At 39.5% G+C, this 26,636-nt stretch overlaps 1 protein-coding gene across 4 annotated transcripts in view; it reads right to left on the reverse strand.

Moving 5' to 3' along the window:
• Positions 1–1,069: 1,069 nt before the first annotated feature.
• arl15b (ADP-ribosylation factor-like 15b) overlaps positions 1,070–26,636 on the reverse strand; it is a 49,432-nt gene continuing 23,865 nt past the window's right edge. For 3 of the 4 annotated variants that reach the window (XM_056736290.1, XM_056736287.1, XM_056736288.1), the window contains 3 exons: positions 26,400–26,459; positions 21,062–21,270; positions 1,070–4,376 (listed from right to left, as the gene is read on the reverse strand). In XM_056736290.1, coding sequence (XP_056592268.1) covers positions 4,224–4,376; positions 21,062–21,270; positions 26,400–26,459 — 422 coding nt within the window. In that variant the 3' untranslated portion in view covers positions 1,070–4,223. The remainder of the gene's footprint in view (positions 4,377–21,061; positions 21,271–26,399; positions 26,460–26,636) is intronic. The other variant, XM_056736289.1, reaches the window with a different exon arrangement.

A 26,636-nucleotide genomic window follows, 5' to 3' on the forward strand; every position in this document is an offset into this window, starting at 1 on the left:
TACAAGCAACACAACAACAAATCGTCACAATCACATTCATTTCAATGGAGAGGAGGCGACTTCTGGCTAGATGAGCATTACCCAGAAAGCAATAAAAGTCTTCTACCACTGAACAGGTGTGTAGATTTTTCTTTTCAAAGAAGATTAAAAATGCTGCCAGAGGAGCGCTGGATAAAGGACGAGGCTGAGAGTTTCTGTCTTGCAGACGGCTTTGTGGACTTTTCAGACATGGTTAAAGTCTTAAGATAAACCCCAAGCGTTCACCTGTCTGCATACAAATATTCATCTGGTATAGCAAGTCAGGGAGCAATTTTGGGTCTTAGGTTATTTTAGATAATGTCTCTTCCCTAGACACAACACAATACCAAAGATGGGTTTTTCTAAATCTATTTCATGTGGTTTATTTTTTCCATTTTATACTGCCAAAACAAGTTTTGCTAGGCAGATAAAAAGTCAGAAATGATTTGTTTTGTGTCCCAAGATGAGAAATCACTGAAAGTTTTTATTCAGTATTTAGAGGTTTTTAACCGACTAACACCAGAACACAATGTTCTGCCCTGTACTGAAGATGGTATGTGTGAACAGGCTCTGTTAATGCGGCTTTTTGACGTTTGCACACACAGTGTTCTTGTTCAAACTCTTTATAAATGAAAACGTTTAAAATGATTTACTAATGGATCTGGATTTTGTTAAAAAGGATAAATAGCTCAAATTCTGGTCAAAAACGACAGGAAACCGCTTCCATCTAATGGGTTTGTGGACTAAAAGGACAGCTGGTTGGGAATAGCCTCGCTGTAGATGACTAATCCAGAGAAAGGGAAACACGATGACTAATCACGATTGTGGGAATGACTAAAAGAGACGCCTGCGTTCTTACTGCCTTAGTCAAGAGAATTCGGTCATCTCGATGAGCAAAATGAGACAAAAAATCTTCAATCAAAAATGAACATTTGGTCAACACACAAAACCTTGTGTCATTTTAAACGTGAATGACTTTCTTTTATTACTGGAAAACAGAAAGAATGCTAGTTTCCATTTAGTTTCATTATCTAAGAAAGAATGGCCAGAGTATTCTTTGAACTTTTATTTTTTTTGTGGGAGAAACTAATTCAGGCTTGGAATGACATGAGAGTAAAATATTAAATATATAAAACTATACAGTAGTTGGGTCATTCTCACGAAACCACTAAAACATCATGGCAGTAAAGATTTGAATTAAAAAAATGTAAAATAACAAATGATCTTATTAAACATAATTGTTTTCTCTACCATACACGAAGCATAATTCTAACATAGGAATGAGTTAAGATTTATGTATTTTCTTGCTTTATCTGATGAAATTCTCACTACCGTAATGCATCCTCATGCGTCTGATTAAAATATTCTTAAATAGCAATTGGATGTTCTTCTAGATTTTCTCAAAAGATAACAAAAGAAGAAAAAAACATAAACATTAACAGAATTTTCAAGTATAATAAAAATGAAGAAATAGTGACTATTAAATACCGTTTTAACAAACACAAAGATATTTACATAACGTTTGGTTTTATGTGAAGAAACGCAGACGCCAGTACTTTTCAAAAAGATTAACAGATGACTTTATATTTTTCTACTTAAAAGCGTAATATTCTCTTATCACACTGTGAACACAACTTTTTTAATTCTCATTACCGATACAGGTTGTTTTCTGCATTAAAACATTTTTTACATGTTTTTTTTATTTAAACAAATTTCATTAATTTCTCATTATGTATGATTAATAAAATTTCCTTAGGCATCCTGACGATTTTCTCTAGCAAAACATGCTATAGGATGGATAGTTTTAAATGGTTACGGTAATGAGAATTTTTAGGGCTTTGAATTGTTTGAAATTGTGTTAAACTAACAGTAAAAGTTTTGAAATGAATCCTGTTTGTTACATCTTGAAACCAAAATTTCTTGAGGGTCACCCAGTTTTAAACGTAATTGTAACACACCAGGTCTGCTGTATAATAGACACCTCTGGTCATCAAATTTTGCCATTTCTGAGTCTAATTTTAACGTCAAAGTGACAAACGGTGTTAACCTTCAAAATAGAAAGCATCACACTAATGAAAGTACAGCACATCGCAAATGAACATAACAGGTTTAAAGCCATAGTTTAAAATATTTTATAATTTATTCACTCTCTTGTCAAAACTATATGAATCTTTCTTATGAAAAACACAAAATAAGATATTTTGAAGAACATTGATAACCAAACCACACTGACCCCAGTGACCTCTATTACACAACCACAAAAACATTTCTCAAAATATCTTCTTTTATGTTCGACAGAAGAAAGACTCACATACAGATTATGAATGACACGAGAATGATATTCATATTTTTCGATGACCTAACTGCCAAAATAATGCATTATTCATAAATCAACAAAGTGAAACATAATATCACCCGACATATAAATCACAACTTCAGCCTTTATTTTCCATGTTGCTCAGTGGAAATGACGCATAAATACATACGAACACTGTCAAACGTGTGAATGACTTGATACCACCACTGTAAACTGGCCTCTAAACTAGATTCGTCTCCCCGTATAAAGACAGGCACATACACTTCTCAAAAAACAAGACTAATCTGTAACAAATGTACAAATATCTGAATTACAAAAAGCTGCTGAATCAGTTTGGAGGGTATAAAATCTTTCTAGATATAAATATAACCGAAGATGTTGCCCATCTAAGATCATGCTATCAAGGTTATTTGTATTTGTGTAAATGATACGCTCGCTTTTCCAAGTGTGTCTGTGGCACGTGAATAATCCGGTTACGACCCAGACTGGACTCTGGACTTTCTGTCTTTGCATGTCTTTGATGTTAAGGTGTGGTTTAACACTTATAGTGTGTTATAAATTCAGGGCCGAGAGAACCCCAAAAACATGAAATAATGCTTTATAGACACAAGCGCACTGATCCATAATCAAAGCGTTGACATTTGTGGTTGTGGTTTTGGTGAATCAGTATTATATTTCACGTGGCTTGTCAATCATTATCATCCAACAATCTCTGATATGTTCTGCTTTAAAATACCGCTACAATTAGGTCTGTTCCAAAATTTAGTGAGTGACTTCTCTGCCTGTCCCATACGTACGCAGCTGCCTTGTTCGGCAGAATCTTAACTGAAAAGGAACCTCGTAAAAGTGACCGATTTGGAACGCTCTACATGGGCAGCAAATTTGTGTTGTACAAATAGTGCTGAACACAGCAGACCCGAACCGCAATTCCCTGCGATACAGACGACACCAAAAAGGTGAAGTGCTTTGAAAAATCATAACTATACAATGCACATCATTTTTGGATAAACAATTTTGTACATAATGATTATTGAATAAGACATATTCTGTACTGAATGAATGTTATGTATACGTTTTGACTGCGCTCGTTGCAATGCATTATGGGATTGCCCTCTCTGCTTTGGAATTTGTTCAAAATCAGCTACACCCTATGGAACATCCTGTGTGTCGGATGACACCTACGATGCCTTAAAATGCCGCCCAGGTAGGCTGCTCACTAATAGCTTGTTGGACCATCGAGTGCAGCTCCATTCAGGTTTGAGTTGACACGACACCGGACGATTTTCCATTTTTTATGATTTCAGAAATCAGTCAATTCCAGAACTCTTAACTTCACAGCCACAAATAATTAAAACCCCCTACTTGAATAACATCTAAGGACATATGTGAGAAAACATTAAAACGTCTCAAAAAATACATGAGCACACACATTTTAAGGCTTTAAAGTACTGACATCTCTCTTGCAAACACACATTCAAACAGTCACGCGCACACATCCATGGTCCTAAGAAAAACAATCTACGGACTACGAAAACATGACTTCCAGTTGCCCCACGTATCTATTTAGTAGCGATGTCGACTAGATCTGTATCTAAAAAGGACAGGTGACCCTATTTACTGACAAAGTCAATTTTTTGTTCTCGGTTAATACGTGTGGTCTGTGAGAAGGTCTCAGACTTCTGAGCTTAGGTTCCTTCGTTCTCTGCAGATATGCATCCTTACAGATAAGGACACAACGTTTTTTCATGACTCAATTTGTTACACCACTGTAACAGAGTTAGAGTAACAATGTAGTTTACACAAAGGCCGTTCTGAACTGGGCTGTACTGGCCGGTGGTGCGTTTGGCGATCGGTAGCGTCTGAGGGATGATGGGATGTTTTCCCTGGATCATATCCTGCCTATATCCTGGTCCTTCTCCTCCAGCAGATGAATGAGCTGAGCGAAACTCTCCTTCACCGCGTCCATGTTCTCCACCATGCTGCCCTCCAGAATCCAGCTCTTGCCTCGTGCCAGCGGTTCCAGCTCGAAGAATTTCTTTATCTGAGGGTGTGAGAAAGAGACGGGAGAAGGAAAGGCTTAACTGGGTGGATACAGAAGTATCGGTCTCATTCACATGTGTAAAATGAGGATGTTTGGGTTCATCTGACCCCTTCAGGTGAATTGCCTGAAGTGATAGTTAGCCCAAAAAGATGAGTTAGCTCATCATTTATTCACCCTCGTGCCATTTCAAACCTTTCTTTCTTCCGCAGAACACAAAAGAAGATATTTTGAAGAATGTTGTAAAGTGGCACTCATTCACTAGCATTGGTTTTGTGTCCAAGCAATAGAAGTGTGTGCCGGTGCTGTTCGGTTACCAACATTTTTCAAAATATCTTCTCTTGTGTTCTGCGCAAGAAAGAAAGTCATACTGGTTTGAAAAGAAAAGAGGGTGAGAAAATGTGTAAATGATGACAGATTTTTTTGGTGAATTATCCCTTTAAGGGGCTTTTGGGCAATTCCAGGGTTATGAATGTGACATTTTTTTATACTCTTAGAGAATGTTTCTATTATCAATATACTGAACCATCTGTTGATATTTTACAAAATCATTAATGATAGGTTAAAAAAAACATCAGCCTATACACAAGTTTTCTATTTTAAAGATAGAAACATTCATGCATTGTGGATTTGACCAAAAAAGGATGCGTGTGTTATTGAGAGACGACATTCTTTGTAGGATTTCTGTGAATTAAAATGTACAAACCAGAATCAATAATACCCAACAGAACATAAACTGTTATTTTATTCAAATTTTCACATGCCCATTTAATAAGGAATAATATGGACCAGTATGGATATGACACTTTTGTTCGCGATGTGACAGTTTACTTACCTGACTATGGAAAACTTGAAAAGAGACTTCACATTGGTATTTAAAACACCAACTATTGACATCTGACCTATCAGAATAGCGAAAACCGTTGGTTAATCTTGATTCTTTCCATCTTAAGGTTGACGTTTTCTATTTGAGTTGTGCATATACAGAGCGTTTGTTATTAAAAATGTGAACAATGAACTCATCTGCTAACAAATATTTGGATTCCCGGGTTAACGTTGCTAGCATAACATTATAATCCCCAAAGCTCTAAGGTTTATTTTTATTCCTCATACTTAGGTTAAGTTCTGGAAATAGCATCAAAACCAATCCTTGATGCAATCTCAAGACAAACATTCTTCATTCCCGGTTATTTCATGGATGTGTTTGTTAGCTTTTTTATCCAGCCTATTGACGTACGCAAAAATTACATGACCAATTGATCTCGCAGATAGTAAACTGCGTGTTGAACATGGTAAATATTTCATTTGTAACATGACGTCAAGAATCCAAGTTTTTTAAACAATGTTACAGATATGTGATATCTGCCAAGAAATTCCAATGTATTAGCCAGGGGAATATGAGGACAGAGTTGTAGTACTAGCGCCAATCCTTTTCAACGGGACAGAAAGGGGAGGGGGGACTGGAATGCAGGCGCTCCAGTGATCAGCGTTTGCTACGATAGATTATCCTAAGCCAAACTCTGAGAAACCAGAAGAAATATGTCTCAAGTGAATGAGACAGTACAGGTGTGTACTGCCTTAATATCAGCAAATAAAGATATATGGTGATGTCATATAAGTGATCAAAGCATTTTCTGAGATGAAGAATATTTCTGCTGATTATTTGCAGCTCTGCTGTGCTCAGAATTTCCACAGCAACAATGAAAGCAACAAACACTAAACATTTCAACAAGACATGAGTTATTTCCAAACCTGAAGCCCTTTAATAAAGATCAAACTTTTCATTGTTGATTGTGAGTTCGGGTACCATGTCTCACAATAGACTCATCTATAACCATTTAAATCTCGACAGCGTGAAGCAGTTTAGATCCAGAAGAAAGCAGTGACCTGCGCTAGCATCTAAACATCAAGCATCCAAAAATGTCCCCTGTCAAAGCGATTTCCTAATTTATGCTTCCAGCCGAATCGTTGACCTCTGAACTTGGAGACTTAAAAAGGCCCAGAATAAATCCGGGCTAACCAGCACAGGTGCGAAAAGTGACTGATGCGATTATTTCGAATGCTGCGCTGATTTACCACGGGAACATTCTTGACGCGCTATATTTTCAGCGCGTTTTGGCTACGTTTTTGGAAGCCCGTTTATTGTCTTGACACCTGATTGGCTCGTTCTCAGACCTCCCTGCTGTGAAAAGAGCCACCCCACCAGGTGCACTCGATCTCTTATTCCATCAGGTTTCGGATCGCTCGCAGCGTTAAAAAATACAGCATCGATGTCACATCGAGGCAGACGCTGAGCTGAATTGACAGGGTCCAAAAAAGCGAAACTGTAGACTTTCCTTTGAGAGTGCGAAATGCAAGAAAAAATTAAATTAAATAATCCAAGAAAACAAGCTTTGAGCCAAGGCTTTCCTATCATATCAAGAATGTTGATTAAGATTTCCCTGTCTGGGACTACATCGCTACAAAATTACACAATCCTGCTGCGTCGAAGAGCAAGAACAAACTTGGACGGCTTAGCCGCGTTTGTCTATTGTTTTCATGCGAATCGTGTTGGAACCTGAGTTTTGATTGTAACGGTTACAAAAGACAGGGGACTTGGACGGGCTGACGGTGACGTTCGTGAAATTGCTTCACAAAGATGACACAGATGGTTGGCTGGTCAGTCTGACAAAGTGAAACAAAGTGTTTCATCTTCATACTGCTCACATAATACCCAAAGGACTTGCACAGGACAAACCGCAAGTAATAGACTGCATGTGCAGTCTCTGTTCAAGAGTAAAATATAATGCACCGTACAATCCCATCGTGCAAACTTTTCAAATGCTAGCGCTCTTACCAAACCAGACGGTTCCAGGTCAATTAGATCAGTTGGATTGAAAGCAAGATTAACTTGATCTAGAAGTCGTCTCCAGTTCATTTGCATTTTTCAGTTGCATTCAAGGTGAAATTTGTGTTATTAAGGATCTATTGACAGAAATGTAATACAATATGCACAACCATGTCTTCAGAGGTGTATAAAGACCTTACAAAATGCTTATTATGCTTTTACATCAACAGTTTATACGTTATTATCTTAAAGGCGATCGTCACACACAGCGTTGCATTATGTTTGACCAACCTCATATCTGGATTAGTTTTGGCCGTAGTGACACACGCCTCCACGTGTGAGTGCGCTGTGTTGTTAACGGTGACAGCTGAATCTTAGGGAGGGTTAAAACAGTGGCATCATTTACGTCATGCTTTCAGGTTCCGACCTCCATCGTGATTTGGGCTAATACTGTCCCCTTTTTAAAGGTTGCGAGCACTCATGCTAGACAATCAAACCAGGCTTTAGGCCTCAAACTTGCCCCATAATGGTTCCTTTGGGACAGTGCCATTGAGAGAGAGTCGCAAGAAATTTAAGATGTTTAAAAGAAAGTTTTTATAGCAGCATTTGGAAAATGCTTGGAAATAATATTGTGGCTCAAAAGTGTTGCTAAACAGAAACACTGTTTTAAAATGTAACCAGATGAGTTTATAGAGTACGTAAACCATATATAGCCGAGTCCACAACTACCTGTAGAGAGCTCAAAAAGTCAACTTCTGTGCCCCACCAGTTAAACAATCCAGACTGACTGTTCCACCTGGTTTCCTTCAAGACTATTTTGGATGTGAAGCCTTTCCGGTGTCAGTGGGACAAACCCTTAACTCAAACAAGCCGTGACCAAACGTCTCCCTGCGACCTGACTACTGATGCCCCCATGCAAATCCACAACCTCACAAGTTCCAGGTGAGGGGCCGTGAACAAGCCTTTTGGCCCTTACGCTTTCATCGGCTGCCTGCCCGGTCACAGGGCAGATATACTGTAACTCAATTTGCCTGGGGCTCGGCGGTTCACATCTGGACTTGCAACATGATAGAACGAAGCTGGGACTGAGCCAATGAAATGCAGCGCTGCAGAACTGTTAGGTCTCGTATTCATCCAGCCATCCAAACGCCGACAGCTTGTCCTCCTGGCCTGTACGCTAGCGTGGATCGACCCTCACTCAAAGCTCTTCTGGAAACACCCACAAATAAAGAACATAGACGAGAGACCAGCATCCCCTCAGGCGCTGACAGGTGAACTGGCCCACATCAACAGAGCACTGAAACTATGATCAACAAATCCATCTGATATCCATCAGACTCTGAACTTTATACTCATAACCACACACACCTGCAGTTTTTTGACTCCTAACAGAGAGACGTTTTCCAAGTTCTTTCTTCTATGTGCCCTTTTATTTAAACATATACCAGTAAAATATATACTCCAACCAATGAAAAGTCTGTCATAACTTATTCAACCTCTAGTTGTTGCAAACCTGTACACAGTTCTTTGTTCGGATGAACATATAGAAAGATATTTAGAAGAATGTGCAACAAACAGCACTGAGGCACCATTGACTACCATGGCACGAAAAATGATTCTGTCGTTTTTTGTTCTTTTGAACAAAAAATATGATATGTTGAAGAGTGTAGGAAAGCAGACAGTTGTGGGGCACCATTTTAATATTAATAATGTCAGCTGCTAACATTTTTCCAAATATCCTTCTTTGTCTTTTATTATCGAATTTACGAGAGCACGTGAAGGCAGCATATGATCAATTTTGGGCAATCACATGTCGACAGTGTTAAACAGCCATAAACCCTCATAATGTGATCCAGTAGCTACGTTGCATTAAGCTTTGTGTTTGTTAGCAACCCAAAAGGTGTGGGTTCGATTCCCATTGAACACACATACTGATCAAATGTATAGCTTAAATGCATTGTGAGTTGCAAATGCGTTTGCCAATGCATAAATGTCATTTGTATATAACAAACTGTTTACTCACTTGTCAAACAACCCCTGTCTGGAAAAAGTTTTTAAAATTCAGCATCCCAAAATCATATACATTCATGAACATATTTTACCCAAAGGACCTCAAAGTGCATTAAAGATATCCATATGAATGTTTTTGGGGTTGCTCAAAACCCTGATGTTGTAAGCATAAACTGAGCTTTATGAACACTGCAAAAACGGTAAAACTTTGAAATTTGTTCATCTTATTGAGATGCCACTTGTCTCACCGGACCACCTGAGATAAATCTTAAAGATATAGTTCACCCCAAAATGAAATCAAACCTGTATGCATTTCTTTCTTCTGCAGAACACAAAAGAAGATCATTTGCGTCGGTACCCAAACCCCATTGGCCCCCATTGACTTCCAATGTATAAACTCAAAACCATTCTCAAAATATCTTCTTTTGTGTTCTGCATAAAAAAAACAAAAGAGTCATATATGTTTTGAATGACACGAGTGTGAATCAACGATGACAGATTTATTGTTTTTGGTTGAACTGTGCTTTTATTATCAGGATTAAGGCCAAAAAGCAACAGGAGAAGTTAGGCCCTGAGACAAGGCTGAACATACACAACTCCTGCCCCGCTAAACCGTTACTTTGCGAAAGCATGGATTTTGTTATTTTCCAGTGTTAAACCAGTCTCATTCCATAGCAAACCACAGCAGTTTCACGGGCCCCTCTATTCACATGCAACAGGCTGCACTCCCTTTCTTAAGATATTTCCTCATATTAATAAATGGAACAGTTTTCACGCAGGGCAACGAAGGCCCCGTCGCTGGGGATTCCTCAGCGAAGAAACATTCCTGACAAAGCAGCTCAGAACAAGAGCTTCGGCCAAAATTCGCGTTCAAGTTTCAAAACAAAAAGTGCTGGCCAAGCAATACGGGGTACACATGCGCATGCATCCGAGGTGTACGCGCGTGTTGTGTTGCTCCTCGTACGCGAACAAGGACACCGTTGATGAACACAGGAACAAAATGTATCGTGATTTCTACATACACCTTTGATGAAAAATCACAATCTGCTCCCGTGCCACGGCCCCCGAACAGACATAACTCCCCGATTCCTGTTGGCCGGCCGTTATGTAAGCATGTGCTTGAGTTACGGCGATGACTGAGGTTCTGCGTTCTCATAACTCACCGTCTCCAGAACATTAGGAACGTATTAAAAGGAGCTCAAGCCGCCCCCCCTGGATATCTTCAACAACACTTTACCTAAACATAATTCCAACTGGGAGCCCCAGGTCGTATCACTGGTGATTCATGGGAAATCATCCAAACGGAAAAAATTCCACTAATAGCCATCGATATTATTTCTGTCCTCTCGTGCACATGTTTAATCCATGCTAACTTCACGCGGATGACCAAACAAAAGCACTAGACGAGATCTGCTGTTCAGACACACAAATCGAATTGGTTAAAAATGGCTAATTGGCAAAAGTAATAGTCGTCCATGAGGACACAGATTCAATTAGAGTGCACGTTGCTTCCCGAAAGTGGTCTGGAGGGGTAAAAAAAACTGTTAGCAGATACGCATGGTTGTGCTCCAGTGTAAAATGTGCACAGGTGATGTCACACACTTCCTGTGCACGTCTGCGTCTGACCTATAACATTATTGGATGGCTTGTACAGTCTGTAGTGTACAGACGGAGGGTGTCAGATGCCAGGCTGTATGTGGCACATGCCTGCTCAGAGTGCTGAAGCATCGCCATCCCAAACCGTTCAAAACTTGACGTTAACCCGGTATGAGCTGTGCACACCACAATGAACCACCTATGACCACTTTCCATCATTGTGTGCTGTAATTTCAATTCATCACAAGAATTTGGTTACTCGGTCCGCACCATCCCTCCTAGATCTGCCACCATATGGTCCCCAAGCAGACGGATGCTGGGCATCGTAGCCACCAGACAGTCCTGGTCCACGTGGCAGCACCAGTGACCCCTCTCAGCAGAATGCCCCGAGTCGGGCGGCCAGCCGGTCGGCACAATAGCGTCTGGCCAGCATGTTTCTTTCAAGGCCAGACAGAATACAGAGTCCAAGCAGCCAGACGTTCCACCACAGTTCAGCCTCCTTCAGGCGCACAAGATGGCCTTTGTCTCCCCGTCTCAAACGCATCTTTCAGGACAGGCGAGGAAAAATTCCTCCCCCCCCTAAAAAACATTCAATTGATGGCGCCTGATGGCAATGAGGACTTTGAGGACTTTTCAGGAATACACAACAAATTACTCAGGAGCGCTTATGTAAAGCGCCGTTAGGTATGTTATACATTCGCTCGGCTAATCGTCCATAAAAACACACGGAGATAGAATTCCATTGTATAGCTGAATGACTTTTACTAAGAGAGCAATGTTCAGGAATGAGAGGATCTCTGAGTAAGCACGGTGTGAGGATGGCCGAGGACAAAAGCAAATCGAGAGGGTCAATGAGGATATGAGGTGAGCGGATAACACCAAATGCGCTTGTTTTTCCGCTCTCTCTGTATGGAACGTTAAGCAACCAGAGTATTAATATGGGTTTTATTAACATTTTATTTGAATTAGAATAATATTTATATACTTCTTTAAACTTTGCCATTTTATATACAGTATATATATATATATATATATATGTCATTTTTTACATGTAATATATAAAAAAAATAACATGTATTGTACAATATATTGTATTTTATTTATTTATTGATAATTTTATATCAATAATGCTTTAAATACCAAAACTTATTTCACTTCATTGAAAGTCTTAGAAAATAATGGTAAGGTCGATTTTTTACTGTAATTATTTTTAAATACTTTTTTATTTGAAATCATTGAATTAACCGAACTGAGTAACCGAGAACAAGTATTTATTTTGATTTAGTGCCTGAATTTGTTTGAAATACAAATGCTTCAATTTCCATAACCACAGTAAATTAAAATAAATATATTTCGTTCCCAGTTCAGAAAGAATTGACTAAAATTAAACTATTAACACATATCTGTGAATATAAATCAAATTTAAAATATAAAAAAAAAAAGATTCTGTTAATAGTTCATTAGTCTAGAATTTTTATTTTATACATAGATAGAACATTGTATTGCATTGGACTTTGTACCACATAACACAATAATGTTTTAACACACCTTTTGCAAGAACTGTATTTAAACTATATCTGAAATGATCTCATCATCAAACAAAACAGGCCTGCTGAGTGTTTGTTTTTCTCCAAAGAGTCATTAAATCAAACCCAAACAGACAGAATTCCTAACAATTCTATCCCTGCATACATCAGTGGAGAAAATATCTGTCATGTGAAACAGGTCTGGTCATATTTTCTGGATCGTGGTCTCTGTGTGCCACTACCACTCGTGTTGGTTCTGTACACATCCATCTCTATCAGTCATAACTCTATTAGAGCCAGATGTCAAGGGTGCCCTGTCTACTTCCAGAGCCGTGGTAATTTTATTATTACTCTAAATCACAACCCAGCGAGATCAGCAGCGGTAAAAGGGGAGGGGATGTGCGGTTCTTTTAAAGGTAAGACATTGACCCCTTCCATTACCGCATGGGGGGAGCAGCTTCCAAAGAGCAGATGGGGAGACGGGGGCAATAAATTACCCCGGTGACTGTGACTCTGCTGGGTAGAGTTTCAACTCCCGGGCTCCAAGATATGAAGACCAAAGAGCTCAAGGGTTACCATATATCAAAGATACAAGAGTCTTTCCTCTTGCATGAGGAAGGGATTTACCACATACGGACACACCTGTAATGGTCAAACCTCGGGATATGTTACCATGTAAACATTGTCAAACTACATATTTCTTCTGAAGAGTGTTTCTCAACTGCTGTGGTGTGACCCAAAATGATCACATGTCTGTTTTGACAGCAGCGACAAAACAATAGTGAATGCACATAATAAAATGCAATAAAATGTGATTGGTAATAAACAAATGAATCATCTCCTAAAATAAGAAAGTAAATTGTATTAACTACCCACGCAATGCACTGTAATTGTTCATTTAGTTTTACCAATTTTCTGTATGTCTCACATTTAGTGTAAATGTATGTGTTATATATTATTTCTTATCTGGTTTTTAAAGCTCAATATCTGCATGTTTGGACAATAATACATCTCATATATGTCTAGTGATGTGATCCACAACATATAGATTTGATGATGCAAAATTGGAGTTTAAGAAAATTTGTAAATATTTAATCTAGGGTGTCACAATGTACTGTAGGGATGTTACAATATCAAAATCGACAATACCTCGGTATAGAGTCCACCGTACAATGTTTATTGCAGTATTTAAAATGACAAATGATGATTTGGAAACCATAAGCAGCGAATCATTTATCCTTTAATCATAACTGTTGCTTAGAGGTGTGCGTTATTGTATGAGATGGGTCAAATGACCTTAAAATCCCCTTTATAAAATTAAATTAATGCACCAGATGGACCTTGCCAAAAGTAACATCTATCATTTTTTCGAACATTTTCTAAGTTAGGCCCGGAAGACCTATCGTTTCATACAGTCGTGTGACTACGATAGTATTGAGACAATTTAGCTATTGCGATAACAAGATATCGATAATATTATTACATCCCTAATGTACTTATACTGACAATAATTGTGATATATCTATAAGTGGCATTATAACATCGTCTAGTTGAATCCTCGATTCTGATTGGCTGGAGGGTGTGCATTAAAACAGTTGAATGCACAGGGAGTTCCAGTTCCATGTTTAAAATGATCACTGGTCTGATAAAAAAATGACACCGTAGACTTGAACAAGAGCTTTAACTTGACAAATGATCATGTAAGTAGGATAATCCATGGCTAGACTTGATTTGATTTTTAGGCTTACATTTAAGGATTTTAATACATTTCGAGGTGGTTCATGGCCCCAAAACACTAAACAACACTTATTTAGATATAAACTAAGTTGGTTGTGTTGTACATCATAGAAAACACTATTAGCAACTGTAAGTTATTACAGTAGAGAAAACTAGTTAATTTCTAGCTTTTTAGCTCTATTTTTGGGTTCCTGACCAACGTCAAACCATGTGATGACATGTCAGTGTCTCATTATTATTCATAACAGCACCTTGTGATTGGAGCGCCGGTCTCCCATGCCCGAACCTTAGTCGGATTTTAACGGCTCTTCTTCTCACAGCGTTCACGGCCAATTTACTTGCATGTTTCAAACACGACACTGGGATAGAATGTAGCTGAAAGGGGAGGTTTCGTGACATTTTATTGTGCGGTTAGCCATTGATTATCCCTTGCATATTACACATGATCATATTGTAATGAAAAGTTGACATTCCAACATAATAGTTAGGGGTATTGCACATTCAACATTTTGGCTTAAAGGGGAACTGCGCTGAAAATTGAAAATGCCGCCATGAATTACCTTCAAGTCGTTCGACAAGCCATTGACATTTTCGCAACGCAAATTAAGATAGTTTCGATGAGGTTCGGGAGCTTTCTGACTCCTGCCAATAGACAGAAATGCAACGGACCTTCGAAGTGCAGAATGTCAGTTACCTTGCTGTCAATCTTAATTTGTGTTGAGCAGATGAACAGATGTCCTAGGCTTAATAATGGTAATTCATGGCAGGATTTTCATATTTGGGTGGAGTTCCCCTTAAATGATTGTGATTTAGAGCAGTTTAATTTTTTGCCAAACAGAGAAAACACAAAATAAAATAGTTAAAACCTGATATCGTGACAGCCCTAATATAGTTGCACTGCTGACAATTCAGAACCAAATTCGGAATAAAAACTTGAGAAAAATATACACCTTTTGAACTTCTAGACAGTTGCTCTAAAGAACGAAGCCCGTCAGGTTCCAGCACCTCTTCACATAATGAGAAAAAGAGAGAGACGGACAGCAGCAATCTTTCCCACAGCGAATAACACGAGAGACTGTGGAAGGGGTGTAAAGCCAGACAGACACCCAGACAGTGGAGTGAGTGTGTGTGGTATGAGAGAGCATGGTGTTTCTCCTGCTCATCAGACATTGGCCTTGGCACCCAACGCTAAAACCCATGCCAATGTCGGCTGAGCGAATTCCGAGCCCCCGAGGAAAACAACAAACGGCTCTGTTGTTTGGACCCGGATCGCTGTGTGACCACAGGGGGGTGAGGAAGACTCAACTCGACTGGTCTCTCGCATCACCTCCTGCATCAGACTGCAGTCTGCTTTTGTGTTAAGGGCCAACACTTCCCTTCTGAATACATCTTTAATGCGCTGACAGATCTCCAGATCTTCAGGAAACTGAACGCCTTGTTACATTTTATATCTCAATCTTGAAAATAACTTTTAGTCACTTCCTTTTGTCCCCTCGAGCAACCACAATTAAAGCTTCTGGCCATCTTGGCTCAAGTTCGCACATGTGAAAGAGAGAATTATGGGTAATATTTCATTTGGTTGTTGATATTGCCGCACACTGGGTAATTCAATATCAGTACAATTGTTCCCCGATGTCACATTGTTTAACAGTTTGTATTGTTTTCACACTCGTATATCTCAACAGGTACTAAATATACTTTTTTCGTCCCGTCTTCATAAAGCTCAGACGAAAACACAGGCATTAATCTAGCAGTCACTGCAAGAGGGTCCTCCAAAAAAATTTTTTTTTTCCCAGTTTACAAAACCCAACTGTTTCCATTTTTTATTGAAAGCAGAAGCTGCAAACCTAAGATTTTCAGGAAAAAATAAATGTCAAACTGTTCCAAGCAGGTCTTTATTATTGCTATGCAAAATTGTCTAAATCGGTAAGTCATTGGATTTCCTAAAAAGCAACTCAACATATCGGCTTTAAAGTTCCAATTCCTAATCATTTTTGGTTAAAAAATACAAATCATCAAAAACCTTTACATAAATCTTGCAATAATGATTGATCATTTGAGCTGTCTGATTTAATTTTAACTTACGTAAAGTACAAAAAAATGAACCTGCTATTTTAGGTTTCAAACAGAGATGGCGATAGAGAGGGAAAACTAACAGATTGTAGCTTTAAGGAAGCTCTGTATATTTAGTTTGGTTTCGCGTTCGCCTGACACCAATCAGATGTGCTTCTTTGTTCAGCGTTAAAAACAGTTAGAGCTCTACCGATTGGAAAAGGACCCAGTGCTCTCATTCTTAAAAGTTGAACTATTATTAACTTGACGTGCCATCTTTAAAACGCAATGCTCATTGTGGGACGCTTGAAAAAAACAGAAAGAGACATGATGCAGCTGCAGAATAAAAATGTCTGTCTGAATATGTATGACGTTGTGCATAAAGGGGATTAATTTAAGGATGTGACACATGATTATCTTGGACACCTGGCTTACAGTATCACTGCTCTGTAAATTTATGACCGTAACGTGGAACAAGATGTCCAATGAGAAACAAAGCTGACTAAAGTACTGTCGCCGGTCTGCAATCTCCAAGCTACTCTTGTAGAGCCTGTGCGCTCTGAAAACGGTTGGTTAAGCTGGACGTCATAAATAGGATTCAGAAAAGCAGCTTTTGAAGATATAACCAGAACACAAGGAATCTAACTGTATGATATGGGGCATAAACATACTTAAAGAAGGCAAACGCAACACTAACCTCACCAAACTGAGCTATTATTAGGGAAATTATTATTGTTTACAGTTCATTTTCATGATGATTTTATTTTACTTCATTCATACATTCCCTTTAGTTATTCTTAAGCAAAGCAATGCTTTCAATTTAACTTCAGGGACTTTTTACGAAACAGGGTTTTCATAACAACAGAAAACATTTATGCATTTTTTCTCTTTGTTAAGAGGTTTCAAAAAAACTGAAACCATACCATACCAACCATATCATCTAAATGTAACCTCTAAAAATGTGAATCTGTGAAAGTGGTACATGCACACGGATATAACATGTTCAGTCTATAGCAGGGGTCGGCAACAGGCTGCAAAAACTGGCCCGCCAGCAGAGCATGTGAGCGGAGCGAGAGCGTAGCGTTGAGCGATAATATTTCTGAAAACTATAGCACAACATAAACGGTATGCACTTCCACTACAAACTGGTTATTCCTTGACCACAAATTTGGAATGTAAATATAAATTTGTAACCCTTTACAATAAGGTGCTATTTGTTTACAATTAGTTAATGCATTAGCTAACAATGAACAATACTTATACAGCATTAATTAATATTAATTCATGCTAATTTCAGCGTTTACTAATACATTATTAAAATCAAATGTTGTCACTGTAAACATAAGTTAATGCAACATGAACTAACATGAATAACTGTATTGGGATGAACTAACATTAACAAGGATTAATAAATGCTGAACAACTTAATTGTTCATTGTTAGCTAATGTTGGCTAATGCACTTACTAATGTTAATAAATCGCACCTATTTGTGAAGTGTTACCATTTGCTTTATTTCACACTATCAAAAATCCACAACTAGATTGACTGTCCCAGTGCTGGGTACCTTAAAAAGTTAATGGATAGATTCCATGTAGAGATGCACCGACATATCGGCTAAAAACCGATATCGGTCCATAAAGTAATATTTCCACTATCGGCCGATGATCAGGGCCGATATATCCTGTCAATCAAAAGAAGACAGTTCATTGGAATGAACTTGTGCTCTGTATTTAGAATATGTTAAGGAACAACACCTGCTTGATTTTCAATATTAATAGTCATTATTAACATTTAGAAAGTTACGAAATATTGATTTTGAATCGGTATCAGCGGATATCACTCTATCGATATATAATCGTCAATAGTATCGGTGGAGAAATTTAGTATTGGTGCAGCTCTAATTCCAGGTCATAATGTTATTTTTTAAATGACCTTAAGGTTACGAATACACGTTTTGACAATGTCATGATCATCCGTAAAAAGACAGATGATACATAACAGTTAACACCGATGAATAAACAGGTTTACGCTGGCAAGTGGGATGTGAACCAAACCTGCATTTGATAGGTTGAGTCTTTGCAATTTATATCTGGTAAAAACAAAACATCTGACATGTCTCCATAGACTAGCGTTTGCAGAAGATGTAGTATATAGGGAGCATTGTGTTTCAAGAAAACATTTAGCGTCAAAGCTGTTTTGCAGTGCAGAGTTTTCTTATTGGCCCAAGACTTCAGAACAGCTCTGTTATTGGCTGGTGGACAACATTTTTGACAACTGCAGCATTGTTCCAAGTAGACAGCCAAAAACAAATAAATAAATATATATATATACTCTTCTAAAATAGTGGTGACATTGATCAATTAACATCAAAGACTGGAAAATCAGATTTAGCAAAAACATTTGTCTTTTTTGTTGCAAAAGAATTGTTGCGTCAAAAATGTAACATAATTCAATTCAACAGCGGGTTCAGTTTACAACAAATGTTGGCAGCGAATTCTCACTCGATCCCCAAAAAACTGTTTTGTGCCCATAGGAGGTCCATGAGATCTGATCCAGTTTGAAATCGATTGAGAGCAATTTAATGGAAAACAAGCTGGTCGGCTCCTATCTCGGCCGCGTCTTGTGCAACCCAAGTTGCATATCCAGCAAAGCGAGCGAGTGCGACTGCCAACTGCAAAGCCCCGTTTTGACACACATCAGTGAAATGGGATGCGTTATTCTCCAAAGGCCGATATTTACTGCTCACTCAGGACCGCTTCTCAGCCGGTTCATTAGCGCTCTGTGCATTGGGCGATACCCTGCAGCCCATGGACCGATTTCTCTACTCGGAGCAGATGTGGGCGGACACACAAACTCATCCGAGCAGTACAGTCCAAGTGACTCTTACACACACACAAACAGCAAAGACACACAGTCTGAGTAACTCAATCCGCCAAACATAAAAGTGACAAGGGGATCATTAAAATAGAAATGCGACGGCAGAGACATGCCACGCATACCGACTGTTTGCTATTACTAACACCAGTGAGCACTTCATCTTCATTTTGGTGCCGGTTGCGTTTGAAACGATGTTCGAAGGGATCGCAGGAAAATGAATATACGCTTATGAGAGGAGACAACAGCTGTAGTGTTTCTCCACACCACCGATTCTTTGGGGCTCTCGACAACACAATGCCTTATTGTGGAAAAAGCCTGAGAAAGTTGGTAAGCTGAGTCGTGTAGATCTGTGGGAGAATGTCTTGTGGCCTGTCAGTGTTTGCAAACAACAACTCCATCCCCAGAGACACAAACTGCAGGCGAAACACCGCCGTCCCAACCAGAGGACGAAATCAAGCTACTGATGTTGGCCTTGTCGTTAATGGCCGATTAACAAAAAGACAAGCAAACAGACAGCTGGGTTTACAATATGAAGGGCTGTCACAAATCACAATGACGTAACTGCTATTATTTTACGTTATTTAATGCCACTGTAATTATTGCTTAAATAGGACACAAGGAAGAGCTCTATTATTTTCAACGACAACAAAATAAATTGTAGTCAAATAAATAAATTGCTACGTTTACATGGACAACAATGATCCAATATTAACATGATTTAGACAATATTGCGATAAAGAATGGATCGTTTAAACATAGCTTTTTTGATTAGCTGAATCCGTCTAAACTCATAATCGTAGTAAACGCAAAACGAATTAAGACGGGTGGAGTACTCCTGTTTTAGTCGCATTATCCAAGTGCGGTATAGTAATGTAACTACGGCGTGTAGGAACTTTCGCGGCACTTTGCGACAGGTTACGCACAAGCGTGGCAGTGGACAGCCTGCTTCGTTTTACGGCCATCAACATGGCTTCAAGCAAAAAAGCGAATTTTTGGTCCGAATGGGAAACAATTCTAGAAAATAAATGAAACAACAAAAACTGTATGTGGTACCATGGGGAAGACTAACTGTTTGTTGATACATGAAATTATGGAGGGAACGTCGACGCTTATGGACGTAATAATGTATGCCATTAATCGAACTATGTAGCGTAACATGTAAAACAGGAAAATTAAAGGTATATTCTTAAAGCAACTAATGGAAACACCTTCATCGTAATTTTAGCTTACTCAGAATAAAGCTAACAATTTGATTACTGATGTCCATGTAAATGTGGTCAATAAAACATTAAAAGATTTTTGATTTATTATTCATGTGCTGCAAATTTATTTCATTAAATAATCACAACATTGTATGACAATTATTCAATGAATGAGGCACAAAAAAGTGTGACACATAATTGTCAAAGCCGTAAAAAACAAACGATTAATCGGCATGATCGCAATGATTTATAAGACAAATAATCGTCAGCCAAATATCATAATCATGATGGCTTTAATGTTGTGATAAAAAATAAAATAACACAGTTGCATTGGCAACCTAAACCTTGCAAACCGTGCATACTAAGTGACCATGAGTGTGTAAAAGTTAATCTTGCATTTCAATTGTGCAATATTAGATATGGTTTGTATATAACATTCTGCTTTTTGCATGTTTTTTCTCTGTAGCTTTCTCTTCTTGTGAAAAGCAATGATATTAGGTTCCTTTTTGACATAAGTATTATGTGATTCCTCTTAAACGGTGGTATTATGTGAGCGTTAGGTTACTGCTTGTTTAGAGCAGGCGGCAGGTTTGCCCCGGTGGTCGTCCACCATGTAGACGGGAAGCGTGCAGACCCGAGGATGCTGAAGGGTTGAGTGTAAAGGGGGTCTCTGGTTACAATTTTCTCTGAGCGGGCGCAGAAGGTTTGTTCTGGTGGTGGGCCAGAACGACTGCGATGGGAAGAACTGGGCGAGTATTAAGTGAGTATTAAGTTACGTCTTGTGCAGACGGCAGGTTTGTCCCGATGTTGAGCCGGGATGAGGAAGGAAATTATTAGACGAGGATCTAGGATCGGGTTACCTCTTGTACGGAGCGGGCGGCGGGTTTGTCCTGGTGGTTGGCTAGGATGAGGAACGGAAGCGTGCAAAGCTGAGGATGCTGCAGTGCCGAGTGGAGCTCTGTACGTGCCACCTCCATATCCTCCTCGGACGAAGCGCTGTCCAAGACGAAAACCACCCCCTGGGAACCCTGGTAATACCGGCTCCAGTACTTCTTTATTGAGTCCGCTCCTGCAACAAAAACACACGGTTTCACACCATCAGGGTCTCGCGAGGAAGTCATAACATTTAATAAACACATTAACCCCTTCGCCGAAAAAAAGAAGGTGGCTGCAAAATGTAAATCAGATGGTGAGCTTTAAGACACGAGAGCTTCAATAAAAAGCTCTTGGCAACTGAGCGCTATGGTGTATTTCGACACAGTTTCAATTCGATCATTGCTGGAATGCATTTGGTGAGGACCCGTACCTCCTTTCAAAAACCAGTGCGGATATTGCATTATGTATTTTTACGACCTCAAGCACGCATGCCAACTTGCACTCCAGCTCGGGGAAAGCCTGTGGGGAAAAGCCGTGTTCAAACGAAGAGCGCTCGACGCAACAACGCTCCTTTAAAGTCGACCCTGAGAGCATATTAAAATGGTTTCTTCTGATGGCCAGTCTACAGCACAGTTCAAATGGGCCCACTTTTACAGTGAACATATGGTTTCTCTTGCGCGCAGCAATTTAGGGGTACAAAAATGTGGCCACCAAGACACACAAGCGCAGCATGGCTTTGGTTAAAATGAGTCACAGTGGGCCAGTACCCTAACCGGGAAAAAAAACAGAGCCCGGTTTGTCTATACCACTCGTCCTCGTGAGCTCTACTAATGGAGTGCGCGGCATTAATTGCGTGCATGCTTCGTGTGCATCGCCTACCGCGCCGATATGTTTGCTAGCAAGTCTCTAATAAATTGGTGACATGTTCTATCAACGCCAGAGATTAACCAACAGCTTAATTCAAAGCTCTTGAAGTCCTGCCAGAACGTACAAGCTATTTGCTTGACGCTAAGCATCTGTGCGTCGTTCCACGACCGCTCTTCGCCGGACTCGAATTTAATGGTTCCGCTCGCAAACTTCTGAGTGCTTTGTCACACCACAAACTGAGCTCTTAGTCATGCCTCGCCAAATTATCGCCACTAAAACTGTTGTGGATCGCTCTGTAACTCGCTCCACCTATCAGATTGGGTTGCAGCACTCAAGTGGCCGATATCATCGCCGTGTATGACGAACAATCTAATGCTTCCCGTTTGGAATGATCCACCGCGGTATTCGGCAACAGCTTTCCAAAGGCTGTCATGCAACCTTGACAGCAACAGCAAACACGCTCTGCGATACCCGGCCAAAGAAATAATGTTTTGTGCAGCACAAGTTGTGACTCACAATAAATATTTGTGATCCTCACAGACCGGCCATGTCCGACGATGACTCGTCTAGTTAACAAGCGTTTGATCTGTTGTTGCCATTATAAAAAGCGCCATTAAATATTCACGTGAAATCGGTCGACTTAAACAAGCCGTTTTCTACGTGGGTCATGGGATGAACTTGCTTCTTTGATTCGATGCAACTACGAGGCTCCATCTACTGGCTGCGTGTTAAAAAAAGTCCCAGCTGGGAGGTCTTGTTGAAGCAAGGGCTTTGAAAACCAGCCGTTTACTTTCATTTCAACGGGTAAACATGTGCATCACGCAGAGAACAATGTGACGGAACGCAGCGGCGTTTATCAGCAACTGACTGGTGCATTACAATCTCATGTGATAATGCAACTAAAGCACATTTTCGCAGAAATCATTACATCATGGCCGGGGTCCAGAGAAACGAAGAGAGAGAAATCGAGATAGAGAGAGAGAGGGAGAGCCTGCTAAGTGCTTTCAGATGGCCGTCGCGAGATGGTAAATGTGAGCATGTGGTGCCTCCTCTCCGCTGCGCCTGTCAGCCTGCTAGATCACACAGGGTGTCATCGTGATACTGTTGGGAAACGCGCGCAGACGGCACGGCGCTTTGAACGTCTCCTGGCTTCCTGACATCACTCACGCCGACCCAAAACACGGGCCAGATGAGCAGACCAACCAATAACATGGGTAAACCGTCTCGACGGCCGCGGCGGAAACGACAGGAGGGCGAGCGTGTCACGTCGGCGCGCAACCTCCATCAATAAAGTGTGACATGAGCTTTCCGCGTCAGGTTCAAGGTTAATGTCCCTGTCGTAACCCAAGCCTGATGTTTTTGGGGAAAAGGAGGTCACACTCTGCAGGCCCCTGACATTGAGCTGAACTCTTCAGAGGTCTGGAGGGGAGGTTTCTCAAGTGCTTAAAAGGAAAACAGAACGTAATTGGGCAGATTTTCAAGGAGAATTGGAAGGTTAATCAGCTTGAAGATCATTTAACATTCTTTTTCTCACCGTTTCACTTGAAAAGGTATTTTAACCAATAATGACCATCGTTTACTCAACTGCATTTGTACATTTCATCAGAATTTCGTCTTTCCACAGAGCACAAAATCTGTTCATGCTTTTCATTCCCATTATATGAAAGAACCTTAATATGACCCTGCATGTGAAACCCACCAAAAGAGATTTTTTTTGTGATTTTCTGAGTTCTACATAAAATACTGAAAATATTCTGTGAAAAAAATATCCTTGATATATTTAATACCGACCAAGTAAGATCATGTAAAAAATTAAATCATAGTAAATTTAATGATTGAAATCAAACTTTGATCCTCACAATTAGATGATAAGACTGGGTCACAAATGTTGGCCGAGGGGCTCTTAAAGCGTCATAACAAACAGGGGAGAAACCACTCAGCTCAGGATTTATTACAATTCACAACACTGGGTTCACAATACAAAAGTATCACAATATTCTGAAATTTAAAACCAGATGTAATTTCAAAAACAATTTTCAATAACACGTTTTTTATCTTTATAGTTTGGACAACGTTTGAGGTTTAATTAAACTTTCTATAAGTAAATTAATAACAATTTACCAGGTAAAATTATTTACGAAATTGTAACTATAATTTTGTGAAATTTTTATTAATGAGAGTTTCAATATAAAATTCTAATCAAGAAAATAATAAGAGCCGGGTGAGAATTCTGATGGTGTCCATGCACACGTCACGAGTGAGTAAAAACTGAGAAGTGTACGGAGGCAGTGATACATGACACAATTGTACGACCTGCCGATTTCCCAAGCAATCGCACAAAGTTTCCGCGCTTAAAACATGGAGGCAGAAGAAGAGATTGCTTTCTTTGTGGAAGAAATGGCTTGCGAAAGAATAAAAAATAAAATAAAAAGAGGATGGCAACGAATTTGGTTGAAGAGCAGAGAACAGCATGGACTTTCTGTTCTTCAAAAACAACTTGAGGTAATATCGTATCTGTTCGAGCGTGTGGTCACGGAGGATATCATATCAATCATAGCATGTCACGCAAGTTTGTGCAAATATTAACTCCTGAAGGTCGATTTCAGATAGTTCAACAAACCGGCTTGTTCGACAGCATACATCTCACGGTTTCAATCCGATAGCTCCCAAACTTTTTCGTCATGTTTAAAAATGATCGGGAAGTCGGGAGAGATCTTGAGGCACTCTGCTCGGCTCGTAATTCCTCGCACAAAATACGAGCCACCACCATACGAACATCAGCGATTGACTCACGATTGGAAAAAAATCACCTCATACGACAGCAATAAATCGCACCGTGTACGCCCGCGTTAAGAAAGCTTAACCCTAAGAGAGAACTTGCTCCTCAATTATGACAAAAATACTGGGAAATACTGAGATCAAGTTTATTAACCACGATTATCATATGTCTTTAATAAATTTCAACATTATATCACATATTATTATGTATTTATATTATTATTAAATACAACGTATAATACATAAAAAATACCTTTTCATAATTCATGTAGTCAATTATGTAAAAATAAATAAAATATGTTGTTAACTGCTGAACAACCGAATAAAAACTCCTAAACATACATTCAACATTTTGGCAAACTATATCAATAGTCGTGCATAGGACCTACGCCGTAACCTACTTACCAGTAGCTTACCAGAGCTGCGTACCCTACGCCGTAGCTTGGCAAGCGTCAACTCAAAGCAGACCCTACGTAGACCGCATTCGCTAGGATTGGTCTGTTTGAACTCCTCCCTCAGGTAAAAAAAACTTGACGCATATCCAAATGAATTATCTATGTAAAATATTTGTGCTTTTGTATTAAACATCTCAAATCTGCAACAAAAGTGACTGTTTATTTGCCGCTATTAATGCTAATGCTTCTCAAGCGAGCTGCTTCTTCGGCTCTTGCCTTGGTTACACAAGCAACACGCGCGTGACTCCTAGTTGTCATTGCCTGTCGATGCAGACAATGACATAGAAGTATAAATGATAACCGACACATTGGCTACGGCGTAAATACTACGGCGTAGGTCCTACGCAGAACTAAAAGCTTTTTTCAGTCTTTAAGTTTTACATTACGCTTTTTTTTCTGAAGTGACATACAGTTCATTCAAGCTATACACTTGATTAGTTCAATTTTTTTATTGCGACATGTCGTGCCACAATATTGTTAAAGCCTTTGAAGAAACCATCAGCTTTGTGCAAGAAACAAACTGATATCACCGGTCACCATTCACTTACATTATATGGAAAACCGCAACATCAAAACATTGCTAAATTTCTCAAACCTCAGAACAAAAAATCATATCACTTAATAATGATATGAGGGCAAGTAAATAATAATCAACTTTTCATTTCTGGATGAACTATCCCTTTAAATATTAATTTTCATCATGTTGGACCAGGTAGAACTGTATTTCCTCGCTCTTCATTAATCTTATTTACAGCACGTATCCAACTTTGTCACCTCACCTATGGAGCCTCCCTTCCCCCAGAGCTCTATGCATCTACGACGCCCTCCTTTTCACATCATCGCTCACTCATCCTAAAGACGGATTCAAAGCGGCAGCCCATCACTCACACGAAAACGGAAAAGCAGGCCAAGATGGCTGTGGGTTCAGTGAACGAGTGACATCTAAAACATTTCCCTTTGCGTGCGGCATCCAAGCACCGCCGCTTCCAATTTACCTTGAAGAGCAAACTATCAGTCATCAAAGAAATGATTTTGCATCATTTGGGGTTGGGTCCCCGAGTCACATCTGTGTCAAATAACGTTTATATAGCCTGTGCTGGGTTGCCAAAGTTTACTTTTCAGAAGTTGAAATGCATTGAAATGACAACAGATGTGTCCATAGGTGCTGGCTGATGACAATAATGATGCAGTTGAAAAATCATTAACAACAGAGTGCATTTACCTCCGAGTTCCTTGACGTTTAAAATGGCGTTCTGGAACGGCACGGCTTTAATGCTAAAACCTGCAAATGAAAGTTGAACAAAAATTACAGACCGTGAGGATTTAATAAAAGAAAGTCAGAAACAAACAAACACCCCCGGCACACCTGGGTGGTCGTGTGCAAGTGTGTAAAAAACAAAACAGTACGATTTAAGCACGCAAATATCTTCTATAGGCGTTTTATGAAGAACTTTGATCA

This window comes from Triplophysa dalaica, chromosome 22 (genome assembly GCF_015846415.1).
Source record: "Triplophysa dalaica isolate WHDGS20190420 chromosome 22, ASM1584641v1, whole genome shotgun sequence".
Classification (NCBI taxonomy): Eukaryota; Metazoa; Chordata; class Actinopteri; order Cypriniformes; family Nemacheilidae; genus Triplophysa; species Triplophysa dalaica.